This window comes from Chiloscyllium plagiosum, unplaced genomic scaffold (assembly GCF_037043375.1).
Source record: "Chiloscyllium plagiosum isolate Xiang-an unplaced genomic scaffold, Cpla_swu_hap1 HiC_scaffold_22, whole genome shotgun sequence".
Lineage (NCBI taxonomy): Eukaryota > Metazoa > Chordata > Chondrichthyes > Orectolobiformes > Hemiscylliidae > Chiloscyllium > Chiloscyllium plagiosum.
In genome coordinates this window covers 45,103,016-45,122,405 of record NW_028270160.1, presented here as the reverse complement: position 1 = coordinate 45,122,405, position 19,390 = coordinate 45,103,016, and the positions used below count along the sequence as shown (strand labels likewise).

At 36.4% G+C, this 19,390-nt stretch overlaps 1 protein-coding gene across 4 annotated transcripts in view; it reads left to right on the top strand.

Moving 5' to 3' along the window:
* ide (insulin-degrading enzyme) overlaps positions 1-19,390 on the top strand; it is a 119,536-nt gene that overhangs the window by 50,100 nt on the left and 50,046 nt on the right. For all 4 annotated transcript variants that reach the window (XM_043712501.2, XM_043712496.2, XM_043712500.2 and 1 more), the window contains exons 11-15: positions 884-987; positions 4,368-4,470; positions 9,063-9,185; positions 11,717-11,799; positions 16,145-16,289. In XM_043712501.2, coding sequence (XP_043568436.1) covers positions 884-987; positions 4,368-4,470; positions 9,063-9,185; positions 11,717-11,799; positions 16,145-16,289 — 558 coding nt within the window. The remainder of the gene's footprint in view (positions 1-883; positions 988-4,367; positions 4,471-9,062; positions 9,186-11,716; positions 11,800-16,144; positions 16,290-19,390) is intronic.

The following is a 19,390-nucleotide window of genomic DNA, read 5'->3' as shown; positions in this document are numbered from 1 at the left end:
ATAAATGGATAGGAGATGATCGTCAGAGAAGTAAACATGAGGATGTATCCAAGTATGCAGATCATATATCTATCTGTTTCGAAATATGGTGTGTTGAGATTGTTGGGATAGTATGTTTAAAGAGTCTCTAATTTTAGACTTACGCAGAGAGGCCATAGATCAGAGACCTAGGTACTTCTGAAGATAAGAGATTATATTTGATGGCTGTAGAATGAACGGTGCCTCGTCATACTAATATCCTAATCTACTCGGGCAATCTACCAGAACATTGATGGCAGAGAGAAACTGAAGAGGAGAACCTTCTACTGCTCTTGTTCAAGTCTCTGTGCTCACGATTAAACATCTAATATTAAATAAGATAGAATTAACCATAATATTTCATTCAAATTCTCAGTATACCATGTGTAGCTTTAACAGTAGAGTCTGTGAAGGTACTTTTTTTTTTATATAGCTTTTGGATAGCCTTTGTGCTAACGCTAGGAGAAATGAGGACTGCAGATGCTGGAGATCAGAGTCGAAGAGCGTGGTGTTGGAAAAGCACAGCACGTCAGGCAGCAGCTGAGGAGCAGGAGAATCGACATTTCAGACATGAGCCCATTGTAAAATCTTAGAATTATTATTGAAGGACCGATTTCAATTTGCAATGTTCCTTAAAACTATATATAAGCACTGTAAGGTGCTTGGAAACAGTCAAATTCTGTTGCACAGAATTCTGAAGCTCTTGCCAGTATTTTGAGATGCACTGTGCAGGTTTGTCACCTTGTTCTGTTTAATTGTTAGCTCAGTGCTTATGAAGATAAGTTTACACAGTCCATAATATTAGCCCAGATTCGTTATGTTAATATCTTGCTGTATAGTCATTTCGTTTTCTTTAATCACCCAGTACTATCCCATTCACGAAGTGCTTGCAGCTGAATACCTGCTGGAAGAGTTTAGGGCTGACTTAATTCAAATGGTGCTGGAAAAACTAAGACCAGAATCTGTGCGGTAAGTTATTGTTATAATACTGCCTGGTTTATTTTTGGCCTAAAAGTGAGAAATAAAGAAAAGCCTTTTTATTGTGATACTGAATTGGCAGTTGATCAGAAGTCAATAATCTCCTTAGCAAGCCCAATGTAGTCTGGTAGCTCTCAAATGAGCCATTTACTGGTAATTGCAAATTGCATTTTGAGATGGCCTTTTGTTAAGCAATGGTGCCTACCACTTATAGCCTTGTTCTTTGCCCACAACTTCTTCGTTGACATTTACATTGTATGTTCCTCTTACTACATTTTTGAAAAAGGTAGCTATTCTCAAAAGCTTGTTTGAAACTGTGTGGACAGTGTGTGAGCAATATGTTTTTTTTAAAGAAATGAGAAAGTTGAAATATTACTGAGTAATGCAGATTATAAACCAAGAAATAACAGCTGAAGAATTGAATTAAATGTAAAGAAAAATTAAATGTTTCTTTTTTTAGAAAGAAAATTGGAGAAAAATCTCCAGTGATTAAAAAGATAGAGATTCCACTCTTGTGAAAGATAATATCTAGTAGTTTGGCAGTAACATCAAGGGATATGAAGATGTTTAGGAAAGAGGCATTGAGGTAAATCATCACCCATGATCTAATTCAGAAGCTGAGCAGACTCCTTGATGGATTGAATGGCCTTCTCCTGTTTCGAGGTTCTTTTCCTCATTTGGAATGTGTTCGTGTTTATTTCATATCAGTGCGGTAAGGGCAGGAAATTCATGACATTCATTATATTTGCATGGTAACATTCATTTTCTCACCACTTTTAGAAGGATGAGACATCTTGAACATTGACTTATGCATGTTTATGTTAAGCAGAATATGTGTGAATGCAGCAATTTGCTGTCACTTTGCACATCACCTAATAGTACTCACTGTTATTCTAATGTTTTATTTGCAACAGTTCCCAAGCTGTTCTGTCTTGCCTTAAATTTGAGGAATCTAAGAGGAACTTGGGTGCTATGATTTTAACTAGAACATTCTGATTTTAGCAATCCCAATTGCAACAACTCCTGTTCTAATTTTGGAGCAGAATTTCTGAAATGTAATATAAATGAAGGGACAGGAGTCGGCCATTTGGTACTTTGTGCTTATTTTGCCATTCAATAAGGTCATGGCTCATCTGACAGTGGCCTGAATGCCACTTTCTGGTCTGTGTCCATTACCCTTGATTCACTTGTAGATTATAAATCTACAATCTAAAATTGCCCCCTTAAACTAATGCTTTTCACTCCAAAAGTTAAAAACTTAAGAATGTAAAATTTGCTTTTTTTATGTGGTTGTGGGAAGTAGGGGAGAGATAGGGATACAAATATACCTCTTCATAATTCATTACAAATGTTTAAAATTGTCAATATACATAGATGTTAAATACTTCTTGCAAATTGTTCAGGCGCAATAAAGTTGACCCTGTATGAAATACATGATTAAATTTTGGATTTGTGAAATATTATTAGAATCACTAGAGGGCACTTCTCTGTCTTTGAAATTAGGTCACCTTTAGTAAGAGAGCTGTGGATCATGTAGTTCACCTGACTTGTAAATGCTTACAGTAATTACAGGTCGCTCTGCTATAACGCGCTTTTGTTAATGTGAATTTGCTATAACAAGATTGATGAATTGAGGACACTGTTTCTAAAGCATGAATTTTTAAAACATGTTGGCTGTAACACGATTATATTGCCAAAATGTTAAGCGCTGGTTCTAAAGTGCAATTTTTCTATGATACAGGGTTGCACAAGAACACAACCATCGTGTTATAAAATAACTACCTGTATTGGGTGCAAAGACTTATCAATGTCTTCCCATGTTAAGTGTATAAAATTTAACGTGTAAAGTTGATCTGATGTGAGCCTGATGTATTGCCAAAATAATATAGAACGCAAACAGTGATGAATCAAAGATGCCAGTATTCTACTTTAAATTTAGGAGAAAAAGTCATCATAGTGAAAGAACCAGAGGCATAAGGAAATTTTTTCACATTGTAATGTGAAATATATTCACCGAATATTATTTTATAATGGATCACATAATATAGAATCTAAAGTGTGAAAAGAGGCCATTCGACCCACTGGGTACTCACCGACCAGCCGGAGAGCATCCCATCTAGAATCCTACCCTCTCCCTGTCACCCTGCATTTACCATTGCTAATCTACCTTGCCTACATATCCCAGGACACTATGGGACAATTTAAGCTGGCCACTCCATCTAACCTGCACAGGACCACCTGGAGAAGACACAGGGAGAAAATGCAAACTGAGACAGTCACCCAAGTCTGGAATTGGACCCAGTTCCCTGGCACTATGAGGCAGCGGTGCTAGCCACCTTGCCACCCTTTATATTTAGCAACTGCATTTGTGTTTTTAGAGTTTTCTTCTGCAGAAAGATTTAGCACAATTACCAAGGACAGTATATATTACGTGTTATATTCCACCCTCCAGACACAAACCCAGTCCTGTACCTGAAGGCTTCCTCAACAGCCATGGGATCCAATGTTGTCACTTGTTGCTAACCGCAGCCCCCTGAAGATCATCAGATTTTTAGTTGCAACCCAGAGCGTGTATAAGCAAAGCAGATTTGTTGCTGACAGAAAATAGGTTATGGATAAGTAGGTAAATGTAATTTGATTCTAGCCAAGTCTGGTATATTTAATGCCCAGTCTCCCATGTTCATGTGCCAAAAATGGGAGACAAATCTATGCATTTAATTGAGTCACAAGCAAAACAAAATCATTTTTTGGGGGGAGAAATAGTACTAGGATAGCCTGCTGTTCTGTAAATTCCCTCAATTCCTTGGCTGTAACTTGAGTCCAGCTTCAGCCCCGCACAGCCCTCGCAGACACTCCCATTGCTGAAGTGGCCTAAGTGAAGACTCCACTAGGCCTGCTCTGATCTGGCAATTTCCTTCATGGGCAGGACCAACCAATCAGTGGTTGCTGCCCTGCCTCCTACCTTTGCTCCTCTTCTGATCATAGATTCTGACTATTGAGTAGTAACAAGAGATGAAAAGAAGAAATCTGCAATTGGAGAAGCATGGGAGAGACTGAATTTCTGGTTAGAAGAACAGCTCCCCACAGATTCTGTCTTTTCGATGTGTGACTTTTCTCTAGGTTGATCACCTGGTGAGCGAATTCTCTCAGATAGTTTTGAGATTTTGGGGACTAATTCACCTGCTGCAATGTGTATTTTGAGCTGTAGTTCCAGTGATGTTCTAATTTTGTTAAACTATTTCCATCTTCCCTATTTGCTCTCAAGTTTGCGTAGTTCATTGCAGGCATTAAATACTCGCATCAAATTTCAGATTGTGTTGCGTCTGAATCAGTGTCAATTCCTTCATTTCTACTGTTCTTCCTCTTGACAGTGTGGCAGTGGTTTCTAAATCATTTGAAGGACAAACGGACATAACAGAGAAATGGTACGGCACACAATACAAACAGGAAGCCATTGGTGCTGATGTCATCCAGGTGGGAAACGTGAACCTTCAAAAGTGGAGATAATGTACATTATTTTAGTTGAAGTTTATTTATTTTGGTATCTGTCAGGATACACTAAACTAAAGCAAAGTATCACAGATGTTGGAAATCAGAAACAAGAACAAAAATTGCTGGAGAAACTCAGTTCTGGCAACATTTGTAGAGAGAAAGCAAAGTTAATGCTTCAAATCCAATCTTGCTACTACAGAGCTATTTTTCTCTTCACAGAACAAAAAAATAAAGAACTGCGGATTCTGAAAATTTGAATCAAAATCAGAAATAGCTGGAAAAACTCACCATACCTACCAGCATTGTGGAGCCAACTGTTCTGAAGGAGGGTCAGTGGAGCCAAAACATTAACTCTGCTTTGTCTCCATAGATGCTGCCAGACCTGCTGAGTTTGTCAAGCAATTTGTTATGGTTTCGTCTCGCATTATTACTGCTTAAAATACACTGATCTGTTAAATAGTTTACATTGGACAATTTCTCTTACAATTGTTTAAAAATTAAAGAAGTAGGAACTATATCCAATATAATCATGGCTTTATATCTACTCACGTTTTGTGATAACTTGAGAGAAACCCAAAATGAACTTCTGTGTTGTGTCCTTTTACAGAAATCCGAATGTTAACATCTTCCTTTTTCTGATTAACACAGCACTTGTATATTGATGAGCATCTCAATAACTTATAAAAAATAAATGGAGTGCCTGCATAAAAGCTAGCTAATTTGGTGTAAATTTCAGCCTTTGCAATCTGTGTTTTGTTGAGATTTGGCTGTGACACATTAAACCCATGGAATTTAAATGTCCACAGAACACCGAGATTAGGAGCAGCAGACCATTTGGTCGTGATAGCCTAGTCTGCCGTTCAATAAGATGATGACTAATGTGATTATGGTCTCCAAACCAAATTCCTCCCTTACACTGCTAACCTTTTGGTTCTTGTGTTAGTCAAGATTCTCTCCACCTTCACATTAAAAATATGTAATGATCCCACCATGATCCTTAGAGAAGAAGTTCCTCCTGTTCCCATCATAATTGGGAGAGCACTTTTGAAATTATACCTCCAGTTCTGTCCCCTTTCATAAAGGGAAACATCTTTGCAGCTCCTACCCTGTCTCATGTTTCTACCTTTTTCTTAATAAGATATCTAGAATTGAGGTAAGGTTAAAAACCTCACAACACCAAGTTATAGTACAACAGGTTTATTTGGAAGCATGAGCTTTCGAGGCATTGCTTTTTCATCCGGTGGTGATGATGAAGAGGCAGCACCTCAAAAGCTCATGCTTCCAGATAACCTTTTGGACTATAACCTGGTGTTGTGTGATTTTTAACTTTGTCCACGCCAGTCCAACACCTCCAAATCATGACTAGAATTGGGGGGAGAGGGATGGAAGCATGGGTGATCAGTTAAGATGAAACTTACCTGAGAAACTTTGTAGGCATTTATGTTTTTTCATTAAATTGGAGACCAGAAGTGTAGCAAAGTACCCCTACTTCACATTTTCCCACAATATGTTCCTTCTGCCTAACTTTTGCCCACTCCTTAACCAATCTATATCCCTTTGGAGACTCCTTTATGCTCTTTTCACAACTTACTCTGGTGCTTGTCTTTGTATTGTCAGGAAACTTGGCAACCATAAACTTTGGTCTCTTCATCCAAGTAATTTATAAAACTATTTTTATTAAATAATTGAAGCCCAGCACTGACTCCTGTGGCACATGAGTTACCACATCCCATCAACTTGAAAATATCCATTTATGCCCTTTCTTTGTTTCCTAATAGTAAATCAATCTCAATCCATGCTAATTGCTTCCTATGCCATGAGCTCTTATTTTGTATAGTAATATTTTGATGTGGCACTTTGTCAAATGCTTTCTGCAAATCTGCATGCAGTAGTTTTGCTGAATTCCCTTTGTATACATTGCTTGTTAGTTAACCAAAGAACTCTGATAACTTAGTTAAACACTATTTCCCTTTCTCAAAAATGTTAGCTCAGCTTGATTGCATTAAGATTTTCTAAGTATCCTATTATGACCTCTTTAATAATAGATTCCAGTATGTTTCCTATGACAAATATTAGGCTATTCTGGCCTATGACTTCCAATTTTGTGTCCTTCCTTGAATAGAGGAATCATATTGGCAAGTCTGCTGGTGCCTTTTCCAGAACTAATGGAGTTTTGAATAATTAAAACCAATGCATTGACAATCTCAATAGCAACTTCTTCAATCCTCAGATGAAGTCCATCAAGGCTAGGAGATTTGTCAGCTTTTAGTTCTGAACTTTCTCAATGCCCTTCCCTTGGTGATTGTAATTGCTTTAAATTCCTCACTTCATTTCTCATTGTTAGTTATTCAGGGATATTTCTTCACTGTAGAGGACGAGAGTCAGATGCAAAATGTGCATTCAATTTATCTGCCATACTCTATCTTCTATTATTAATTCTCCAGTCTCGGTCTCTTTCTTTCTAGGTGACTAGTGCTCACTCAATTCATTCCTACTATTTTTAAAAAAAAGTTTCTCTCATTCTCATTCCTCTGTCTTTTATTAATCTGTTATTCTTTGCTGTTGAGTATATTTGAACCAATCTTTTTACCTTCCACTCATCTTTGCAGAACTATGTGCCTTTTCTTTCTGTTTTTATACTACTTTTAACTTCCTTGCTTAGCCATAGATGTTACATCTCTTCCTTAAATCTATCTTTCTTTCTTTCTTCACTGGGATGTATATGTCATGAGTATTCTGAAATAACTCCTTAAATATCTATTTCTATATCTCTACCAACATATCCCTTACCCTAGTATTCCAGTCAGCTCCATCTTCATGCCATAGGTTGTCCTTGTTTAAGTTTTAAGACGCTGGTCTTCGAACCATTCTTCTCAAACTGAACGCAAAATCAAAATCACTGCTGCCTAATGGTGCCTTTACTACAAAGTTACTTGATTATCAGTGTAATGCATCTCCTGGGAGTGCAGAGCAGAGATACTTTTACATTTTGAAGAGAATCTAATTTGCAGGACAAACTTTACTTGGTTTTGTGCTGGTAGACTGGGGCCATCAAGATCTACAGGAAACCCATGATTTATGCCATCCTAATTTCACATCATCTCATGATATGTGCCCTTTGCATTGTCTTCACACTAAGCAGTGTCTCATGCTGAGTTCTGGCATAAGTGGTTTAAAACTAGTGAGGAATTGTGATATAATAGAATGGTTCTTCTTCTTTTCCCTCTGCCAAATCTCTCTCTCTCTGATGTTTTCTTAGCTGTACCCTTGTATCCATATATTCTCCACTATTTGCTCTACCTAACTGCTGAGGATTGAATTCACTAGAGTCTTATGAAGCAATAAGCACTTGGAAATAAAATATTTCCATGTGCCAGAAAATCCCCAAAACATAGAATAGTATGTCATCTAGAATTCCTAGATGGTCAAGTTATGATTGACAAAACCTGCTATATTTGTACTTCCATACATACATGTGAAACCATTTAATAAGACAGAATTATTTTTAAATGAACAAAATTACTGGATCATTCTGCAATAAAAACAGATGATAAAGTAAGATGGCTGGACGAAACCTGTCTTTCTACTCTTACCACTAAAACACATTCAAACAATTTAGACCTGAAACAGTGTCTGCAAACAGCACATCATATTTCAAGGAGGGCATTTGGACACTGACAGTGGGTAGACTTAAAGGTTGAGATGAAGGAAAATGGATTTGAAGGTTTGGCTTTTCACTGTTTTCAGCAGAGAGAAACCTGTTATCGACACGTGCAGCATGTTGTTCAGTGGTTAGCACTGCTGCCTCTCAGTGCCAGGGTCCTGGGTTCGACTGCCTATGTGGAGTTTGCACATTCTCCCCATATTGGTGTGGGTTTCCTCGAACCACTCTGGCTTCTTCCCACAGTTTGAAGATGTGCAGGTTAGGTGGATTGGCCAAGCTAAATTGCCCATAGTTTCTAGGGATGTGCGGGCTAGGTGGATTAGCCACGGGAAATGCAGAGTTACCAGGACAGGGTAGTGCGTGGGTCTGGGTGGAATGCTGTTTGGAGGGTCACTGTGAACTCAATGGTCCAAATGGCCTGCTTCCAAAATGTAGAGATTCTATGATGACATCTGAGGTAAGGATTCATATTGTGGCCTTCTAATCTCCTTTGTGACATTCTGGATTTAAGCAGCCTAACAAAAGTACCAGTTTTCAATTCCAGGAAAGCTGTTAGTTAACCTTTGGTTTTCTGGCTGTCTACGACCCCATTGTGTCCGGCCTGTATCTGATTTTATTTTTTTTCCCAGGAGATCAATATTTGATAAAAGACTATCCTTGTTTAGAAGCTTTTGGATGCTCCTACATTTTGACCTCCAGAAGTATACTTTCCAGATCACTAGCCTCAATCTGGAAGACAGTAATGCTGTAAATGTTGTGTTTGCAGTGTCTCATTGCAAAATCTATTTTTGTCTCTAGCTCTTACCCAACGTGAAAATCATCCTTTTGCCGATGAAAGGATCCTTTGCTGTATAAGGAATAATTACTAATCTGTGATGTTTGTACTAAATCAGTTTTATCTATTTTACAGAAATGGCAGAATGCAGATCTAAATGGCAAGTTTAAACTACCAGTGAGGAATGAGTTCATTCCCACAAATTTTGAGATTTTCCCTTTGGAAAATGATGCCCTCCCATTTCCAACTCTTATTAAGGTAAATGTGTCTGGTCTTAGAGTCGAATAATACTGTATGCAAATGATGGTATTTCATTTGTACAAATTTGTGTAATTAAGAATTTAGTTTACTTTTTAATTGTTTAAGAACAAATATGAAAACTAGTTTATTTCACTCAAGCTATTAGAAATAATTACTGAGGGCTGTGCTCTAGCTGCAGGCATATTGTAATGTGGTTGAAATGCTGACACAGCCAATGCTTACATTAAAGAGCAAACTAAATGGTACAATGCTTTTTGTTGGATACTTATGGGTACCCCACTATTTGCAACATTAAATATGCAATCTTTGTTATTTATTCTTCACTGGGATATGTACAGTTTTCCATCCCTAATTGTGCTTGAGCTGAGGAACCTGACTGGCCAGACCGTTCTCAAGAGCAGTTGAGAGGCAACCAAGTTTTTTTTTTAATGTCTGATGGTCTGTTTAGGCCACCAGGTATTGATAGCCAATTTCCTTCCCTAAAGGACATTAGCAAAGTAGATGGGTTTTTAAAACCAGAATGAATGATCATTTCATGGTCATCATTATTAAGTCAGTATGACAGAATTAAATTTAAATTTGGCCAGCTATAGTGGTGAGATTGAAACCCTGCCCTCAGTAATCCTGGGCCTATGGATTACTAATCGTGATATTACCAGTATGCTCCTATCTACTCTAATATAGCAGGATAAAAATAGGTATTAAAAGTACTTGTCATATTCAAATAACTCCCTCACCACAACACTTGGAGCCTAATGCCCCACTACTTGGTGTAATGCATGCCAATGCACATGTAAACCATCACTATGCATGAATTACTCAATTGGGGTATGAGATTATATTTGTCACCACTTTAATGTGGTGTTAACTTGGCTGAAATTAGATCATAAGTGTGATTTTTAAAAAAAAGACATTTTATGTACGATAATAATGCACAGTTCACTCTTTTTTCAGATTTTTGAGTGAATGTATTGTGTCATAGATCACAGAATGTTTCTCATTTCTATATCAAGTGTGCAGAGCTAATGAATTACATGATGTAAAACATTTGACAGGGATGGTCTAAGCTTCTATCCTTGTAGCTCGGCAGTATAGAGATTTTATGGGCAATTTGTAATTCAATACACAATTGAATTTTTGAATGTTAACATTCTTGGTGTGGAACATTTAAGGTCTGACGTGAGTACGGACTGTATTTTATTCTGAGAATGTTCGGTTGCGAAAAATTAATTGAACTGGAAGTATACACCAGGTCCACGAAGATGCATTCAAAGAAGTGCATTTATTGGGATGAATGAAATGAAGTGTTCAACTGATGGTTTGAAAATTGTTTTGAAAGTGTAAAAGCATGTGTTACTTAGAAATTCTGGTAGTATTGAGGTGCCTACAATGCTTTAAGTAAAGTAAAAGTTTGTATTTTAAAAAAAAGATATATTTAATTCTGGCAGTATAAGGTGAACATACCATTTTATGTATACACAAGGAGTTGGCTATTTGGCTCCTCAAACAATTCCATGAACAGTTTATTGTGGATTCTATCCAGGCTGCCTTCCAATCTCAGATCGTGAAGCAATAGTAAAATTCCAAAAGGTGAAAGTTGTCTTAAACTTTGCATGGATTCTAATATTTGTGTTCTGTTTCAGTTTCCATACTCTGAAAACCCTTTTTGTGATTTAAAAAAAAATCTTTGAAATTGATGTCATTTGTTTTTAAATTTCTGCACTTTTTGTTAAAATCACTGAGCACCACTTCCTAACTCCTGCCCCAAAAGTACCGTTGAAAAGAGCCATAAATTTCTCCAATCCCTCTGTACCTGAAGCTGCTCAAAACTAATGTAATGTCCATGAAGCGTTTGATTAGATTAGATTACCTACAGTATGAAACAGGCCCTTTAGATCAACAACTCCACGCTGACCCTCGGAAGAGTCACCCACTCAGACCCATTCCCCTACCCTATATTTACCCCGACTAACGCACCTAACACTATAGACAATTTAGCATGGTCAATTCACCTGACCTGCACATCTTTGGATAGTCGGAAGAAAGCAGAGCACCCGGAGGAAACCCATGCAGACACTGGGAGAACATGCAAACTCCACACAGATAGTATCCCAAGGTGGGACTCTAACCCGGGTCCCTGGTGCTGTGAGGCAACATGTTAACCACTGAGCCACAGTGCCGCCCCCTGCATTTTTCCATATCAATGATTTCATTCCTAAAGTAAACATGCCCAAAGGTGGACACAGTGTTCCAACTCTGACCCAATTGATGTTTGGAAAAGACTTTGTATTATTTGAACAAAACGGCAGTATATTGTATGATATCCATCAAATTTATTGAACTGTGGCTTCACTTCTGAAGAGGCAGAACTAACTTCCATTGGTTACATGATCACTTTTTCACTTGACATTTTATCTTTCAGAGTACTCTTATTGAATTTTTTGGCAGCTTATTTGATGATAAGATGCGTAATTCTGTAAAAATTAAAAGTTTGAAATTGTTTCTAATTTGGAATTGTATTCTTGCAGGACACTGCCATGAGTAAAGTGTGGTTCAAGCAAGATGACAAATTCTTTCTCCCAAAAGCCTGCTTGAACTTTGAGTTTTTCAGGTATGTTCCACAAATGTTAATGAATTCAGCAGGAGAAGTAATAATGTTATGTATTTCATAAAATATCAGTAAGGAAGTTGTGGGGAAGTCATAAATTAGCTATTAATTGTTATTAACCAATCAAATAATACTTAGAACTTCTAGGTATTTACCACTAACTCTCCCCTCATACACTATACATATTGTTTTTCCAATACTTTTGTATTTCAGGGGAAATTACCCTGATTCGGGCAGTGCATCATGTTCAACAAAATATGTTTTTTTTTTCAGAAATACTCAACCTGACAACTCTTTTAACTTGATGGCACCATGGTGTTTTTGAGGTTGTAGTTTAACTGCATATGTTTAAACACATACTCCAGTGTGTGTTTTGAAAAAGTGGTATTTGGAAGATACTTTTGATTCAAATACTATGCTTTTTATGTTTGCATCCTCCATTGGTACTTAGCTGCAAAGAATGAAAAGATGTCAAAAAAAGAAGTAAAAACTGTTTCAATGCATAGGCACTTGCATCATGTGTAGTGTTTCAAAATTGTGGATTCATTAGCTTACAGCTGTAAGTTCAAGTTGTGTGCCAATTGGATCAGAATCATTTTTTAAGCTCTTTAGATTTTCTCAAGGGCTAATTTTTTGATGTTTGTTGGTTATTTTTTGATTTAGACATTACATTTTAATTCTCATTAACTCATTTAGTAGGTAATAATGTCACGTAGAAACCAGCTTGGTTGAGATATAAAGTACTGTATATGCTTGTGTATAGGTCAAATTTTGAAGACTTTTTTTTAGATCTGAAATTAGGAAATCGACTTGTACCTAAGGTATTGTTTTCAAGGGGGTGAATATTGATCTACAAAATAGATAAAATGGGAAATTACTTTTCTGGCAGTCCCCTGGTCTCTGGTTCTGGAACGATCCCTGTAATATGTTCAGGCTGCAGTAATTGAAACAGACGGCATGGATACGACGGTCGCCCTGTACTGTTGTACCATTACAGTATTTCCGAAAACCTGGAGTGGAGAGTGACGACTGGCAGACCTGGAACTGAGTGGTACGGCCAGCAGACTGGAAAGCCGGAGCAGAGCGCAACGTGCAGTCGCACTGACTCATAAATGTTGATCTGTAACTGTGAAGAATTAAGGTCAACTTGTACTGGAGATAAAAGGAAAATACAAGATTTTTTGGCCAAAAATAAAGGGTCAACCTATACACATATATATGCAGTATTTGGGGTCTTGGCGAAGCAGAGTTAGACTATTTCATCAGTATCCTCAATGATCAACTCTCCATTCAACTTAAAGCCACAATATTCAAGAGAAACATTAATTTCTTAAATGTTTAAATTGGTAAAGGATGACAGGCAAAAATTATTTTATTGAAATAGATGGCACAAACTTCTACATATAAAATACACTCACCCTAAACACATTTTTCACAGCCTAGTGAGGTATAGCTAATGCATTGCAATTGCACATGCATAAAGCTGAAACATTTTAACCAGATTATTACAATACTATTTACAGCATCTGCAATCTCCGTTTCAGATTTAAATTTAACAATTCACTGTTTCTTACAGTAGAATCCACTCAATTGCTTTCCAAATGTAATGTCTTGAACTTGTGCAGCCATAATGAACCTAAAGGATCCATTATGTACAACCGGCAAAACTAACGTCATTTATAAGATACCATGCAAGAACTGTAAAATAAAAAACACTGCACCCGACAAACTAGCAAGAAATTTGCCACCAGCATACCCGTACACTAACTGGCCACCAAAAGACACGACCCACTATCACTAGTTTCTATATACACAGACAAAGAAGGACACCACTTTGAATGGGACAACACACATCCTACGTCAGGCGAAACAAATACATGCACAAGAATTCTTAGAGGCATGGCAATCGAACTAGAGCTCCATCAATAAACATATGATTTAGATCCTATTTACCTTCCCTTGAAAAGAGGGAAAAAAATAACCTGGAAATGACATCACCCACCTTAAGAAACCAAGACCTATAAATAGAGAGGGGGGGGGGGGGAACTCTCACCTGATGATGTTGCATAGTATGGTGATGAAACATCAGAAAACAAACCTTCAAGCTCAGTGAGCTAACTTGCATACTTATTATCAACTTGAGCTACAATCTTCTCAAAAATCGAAATTCCATATTATTAGCAAGGAATTCAATACTTCAGTTATATGAAGTTTTCTTGCATCTCAGCAGAGTAGGCTCTTCTTGATGGATTTAAAACTGTTCTCTCCTTTGGATCTCCCTGTTCCTGCTCACACCTCTTGCAATCTTCTTATTCTCAACTCCCCTGACTCGACTTTACATCTAGGACTAGATCGTGGGAAAGCAGTTTCCACAATACATAACAGTGGAAGAGCCAAGACAAGGAGCTGTTCTATAGCGAGATATCAATAGCAACTTGTGGAACCTGACCATGTGGCATCAGGTGTTTTGATCTGAGGGACAGCATGTAAATGAGAAATAGGGAGTATCTAGCCTTTTGTCAATGTTGTTAATTTTGAAATTTGTTTCCAAAAGAGTGATGATAGTGGTAGTACTTAATCACAATGTGTATGTGTTGATCAAATTTAAAGGAGACATTTGCATTTATAATAGCACCTTGCGCAAGTTCAGAATGTTCGCAGCAGTGTTTGCAATCAGTGAAATAATTTTCTTGCAATGTAAGAAACCTAACGCATTGGAAAATAAATGATTTCCATTGTTACTAAGATTATTTTCATTGCATTAAAGGTAAAGTCACCATAGTCCCAGAGCACTATAGGGCTATTGTCACCCTGGCGAGAGAGACAACCGGTGGTGGTTTAGCCCAAGGATCACTGTACCTCATGTGAGGGGAGAGGTTGAGAAGGAAAGTCCTTTACGGTAACCTCAGCCAGTGCAGGAATTGAACCCACTGCATTGCAAACCGATCATTCGGCTAACTGACCCCTATTAATAAGTACTAAAAAATGACAGGAAAAGGCAAAGAGACACATTGATAAGAGTCTTAAAAGTATATAACAGTAATGATCAGTACTTAAATGGAATACCAGCTCGCAATGTAGAGTCAATTAGTTTGGCCTGTAAATTTTCATTTTTACAAAGGATATATAATCATTCCACAAAACCGCAAACAGTTTATTTTGTGAAGTCTGAAATGCTTGGCCACACCTGAATAATGAGCCATCTTAGTAGTTAAGTTCATAATGGTTGTCATTTTTTAAAATCTTGTTTTGGGCTCACGATACAAGTTTTAAGCCATCCGAATGCAGCATATGTTGTTTAAAACTTAAACTGTGTATTTCACAGGGATGAGAGCAGAATTTCTTTTTTATAGAAACACTTGATTAAAGAAAGTATTGTGAGAAAGCTAATTATATACTGTTGTGCATTATTTCTGTCCACCTGCTTGATTCATTGCACAGCTTTCCCTGTTGGTGGAGATCGAAATTGGCAAGCATTAAATCTCGCCTTCTGTAGTTTGTAGGTTCCATAAAATAATTTTTCTCTTGTAGATCCACAGTTCATATATTTTAAAAAAAATTGATTTTACTGAGTCCTGAAGTAAATTATAAGTTTTTTTTTAGCAATATGGTTTGTAGCTACTGGTAATGCATACATAAATTCATCTGGGAAAGAAAACAGTTTAATGCTTCTCAATAACAAATTGAAGTATTATATTTTGCCATTAACTAACATAAAGTATAATTTCCTGAACTATGGTTTCCTTCGCATTCATGTCTTGAGGTCCATGTGGGCGCATCTCTTAAGCCTCAGCTATTTTACATTGATTTTCCATGGTGAAGAAACAAAAGAGCATTAGCATATCTAGTCTATCCTTGCCTTGCCAAGGATTTAGATTAGTAAATGCAACAATAGGATGAAATTGTATGTTCATATTGTATACCCCTAAGCCATATTACATTGATTATTGTTATTTTCTATAAAGGATATTGACTGATATGCTGAATCTCAATCAAATATTGGCATTCCACAAGCTCATTTACGTCCTGTTTCAAATGTATTGTACAAAGTGCTAAATCTATTGATTTGAAATGTACAGGCATTATAATGATTGTAATTGCATTAGCCAAGTGTGTAATTAAAATATAAAGTTTCCACTACCTGTCTCGTGAGCAAGGATTTGTTATTGGAAAAATGTTTTTTCCATACTTAAAATATATTTAAAGCTCGTTATATTTTCAACTTACATTTGAAAAAAAAACTGCTCTATTCATTTGCATAGCTATGTAGGCAGGTGAAAGTATTGACTTGTTTCATTAATTAATTTTGTAGAATCACAACTTTAATATTTGGTATATTTTCTTCCAGCCCATTTGCTTATGTGGATCCATTACATTGTAACATGGCCTATTTGTATCTTGAACTGCTGAAAGATTCTCTCAACGAGTATGCATATGCAGCAGAACTAGCTGGTTTGAACTATGACCTACAAAATACAATCTATGGAATGTATGTAAGTACCCAAATTCAGGGAGACAGTAAGTCTCCAGGATTATCTTCCTCAATTTTTTTTAGTTTATTTTTATATTCTCCTTATTTCTGCACACCTTATCCATCCAAAACTAGCCTCTTCTTCCACCACATGATTAAAGTAGTATTTTCTCCTTCTATCTCGTAGGAAAATTAGTTTAGCCATGAGGCTGCATATACATACTCTTGTATATTTTGTATGGCCTATTGTAATATCACTGTTGAATATCAGCTTGTTTCTTGAGGGTTTATTGCCACATTTTTATCTTTGTTCTCTTTGTTAGTCGTTACATTTATGTTGACCCTCTTCATTGCAACATGACATACCTCTATATCAGGTTATTGAGAGATGATTTAAAAGAGTATACATATGCAGCTCGCCTCACAGGCTTGGTGTATGCACTAGCTCCAGCAATGAACTCAATTCTTGTAAGTAGAGCAGGAAGGAGACTGGCTTGTGATTGAAGTGTTTGAAGGTTGCACAAGCTGCTTGCAGTTCTTACGTGAATTTTAAATTGCATGTTTAAAATGCACTAATAAGTCTGAAAGATGCATTTGGATTTGTAGTGTACTGCAACTATTTACTGGTTGAAGAAGATGAGGTTTGTTGAGTGTGGTATAAAGGGGTGAATAATTACAAGTGGAGTATACAAATTGTGTTCTTGCTTTTTAGTCAAATTAGTTATTTATATATATTACCTTCTATCATTTGTAAATTTTGATATTCCAATATGTTGGTGTCAGTATCTCAAAGCTTCACAAGAAAAAATTTTAGGAATTTTTTTTAACTTCAATCAATTTGAATTTGAAGTATTAATAGTATCCATGCAAAGGAACAGAGTAGTAGAGAATGAGGAGTAGAAATTTGTCACCTGAAAGGTGGGTGGTTTTTTTGGCTGGATGAGTTTTTGCCAGCTCTTCTTTGCTAATGTAAACTAAAACTGACACCATTGCCTTTCTCCCTCTCTTCCCATGAACCCTATGTTTTCCTCAGTTTAAAATGCCTATCTGTTAATCCATAAATGGTATCTGTTTTGATTACTCCCTGTAATTCAGCATCCCATGCATCAAAACATTTCCTACAAAAATCATCTTGTAACATTTGTCTTTACTCTGAAAGGCAATTTTAAATGATCACTCAGTCACTACCAAACTTTGGGAGTTTTTTTTTAAACCTCATCAGAACACTTTCATGATTTAGAAAGTACTGTTAAATCTGTAACTACTTTTTGATCCACTGCAGATAGTTCTATTCTTTGCTTATAATTGACCAACATTCTAATTAATTTAAATTTTATATTGTTCAGGGTATTAACATTGTAAATATTTACACAATGCTTCTAACTAATTGTAAATTAACTGTGTAACCTTAATTTTCTGTTTGGTCTTGTCTCCATACTTATTTTTTAGAATGTAACATTTTTTTCTTATTTCATTGTTTTACATACTTAAACCAAGGTGTTGTGTCTTACTATTGGTTTCCAGATTGTTAGACAAAGAGTTGTTAATCTGTTGACAATAACTCCCCTCAAATTCTACCCAGCATCGTTTCTAAACATAAGTAAAATGTAAATGCTGCAAATTGTAAATAAAAACTGAAAATCTTACTGGGATCATTTGTGGAGAGAGAAGATAGTTACATTTTCATGATTTTTCATCAGACTGGTTGCATCTCAAATTTTCCCAGTTCTGATGCAATATTAATACTTGTAATGCGCTACTTTCAGTTCTTAACATCCGCAAACCCAAACTGTTTATTTCCTGTCCGTTTGTGCTGCAGCATTTTGTTTTTTTTGTTTGACTTTTGTTTATTTATCTAATCACTTATCTCTTCAAAAACGTCTGCTAGGTATGATTTTAGAATTGATGCTGGCTATGGTTGATTATTCCATGTCTTCAAATGCTCAATTTAATTTGTATATACATGATGTTAAAATAACTAGTCCATAATTTATTCATTCACTGATTCATACCTTTTGTTATTTCTAGGCTTGCCTATTTACTATATTTTTGTTCTAGAATAATTGTTTCTTGAAATTATGTTTAATGAAAGGTAAACACTTGATATTAATCTGTGAAGCTCTCATTCTTCACCAGAGTGCTGCCTCAGTTTCAGGTATCAGTGAGCACTAGTTTTGTTGAAAGCAACAGTGTTCTGCTAACTTCTGGATATCTGACTATTCTAAGTTTTGGGCAGGTATTCAAGTTGATGTAAATAGTCAGAGATGCTGCCTGAAGAGATCATCATTGAATGCAAACCAGATTATATTTATTTAGTCTGCCTGCGTTCGTAAAGTGGTTCATTTATTCCTAATTTCCTCTGTTTATACCACATCGATCCAAAAATGTATTGTTCAATTAATTTTTAATCTTGCAAAATATCCTTGACAGAAAAATGCCTAGTTGTGAGTGTAACTGTGGAATGTAGTTTGAGGTACTGTACCATAGTACCGGCTATGGTCAAAGGACTAGAGTTAAATTATGCGCGTTTCAAACTTAAGTTATTTGCAGGGATTAGTTGAAAAAAGTATTTTTGTAATTAGGGCATACTACATGTGTCAAAAGGAAATGGTTGTCTTGTCTTTAATATATTTTTGAGAAGCGCAATAGTTGGATTACAGTCTCCCAATGAATATCACTGTTGATGTCTCTGTTGGCTACAAAGGGTAACCAGTAAATACTGTACCTTTTACTTAAATGTTCTCCATTATTTCCTTAAAGAACTCTGTTAACTTTGTTGTGATGCTTCAAATGCCAAGGACTTCATGTCCAAATAGTGGTTTCCCAAAGGCCGAGTCACACAGCATTTCAGATGTATATAGCTTTATATTTTTGGTTGAGTCCATTTATGTCTTGAAATAGGTAGATTTTCTTATTTTCATAGTAACATCATCAATTCAGGATTCAGAAAAGTTTTCTAATCTTAGAACATTCAATTTAATGCTTTTAAGATTTTTAACATTTGTATCCACAACACTAGAGAATAGGAATTTGTCATGCTGAATGGAGGCTTCTCTACTTGTCTGCCTCTGGTACACTGCTTTAAGGGAAGAGAAAATTGCTGCTTTGTGCTTTTGCTCCTAT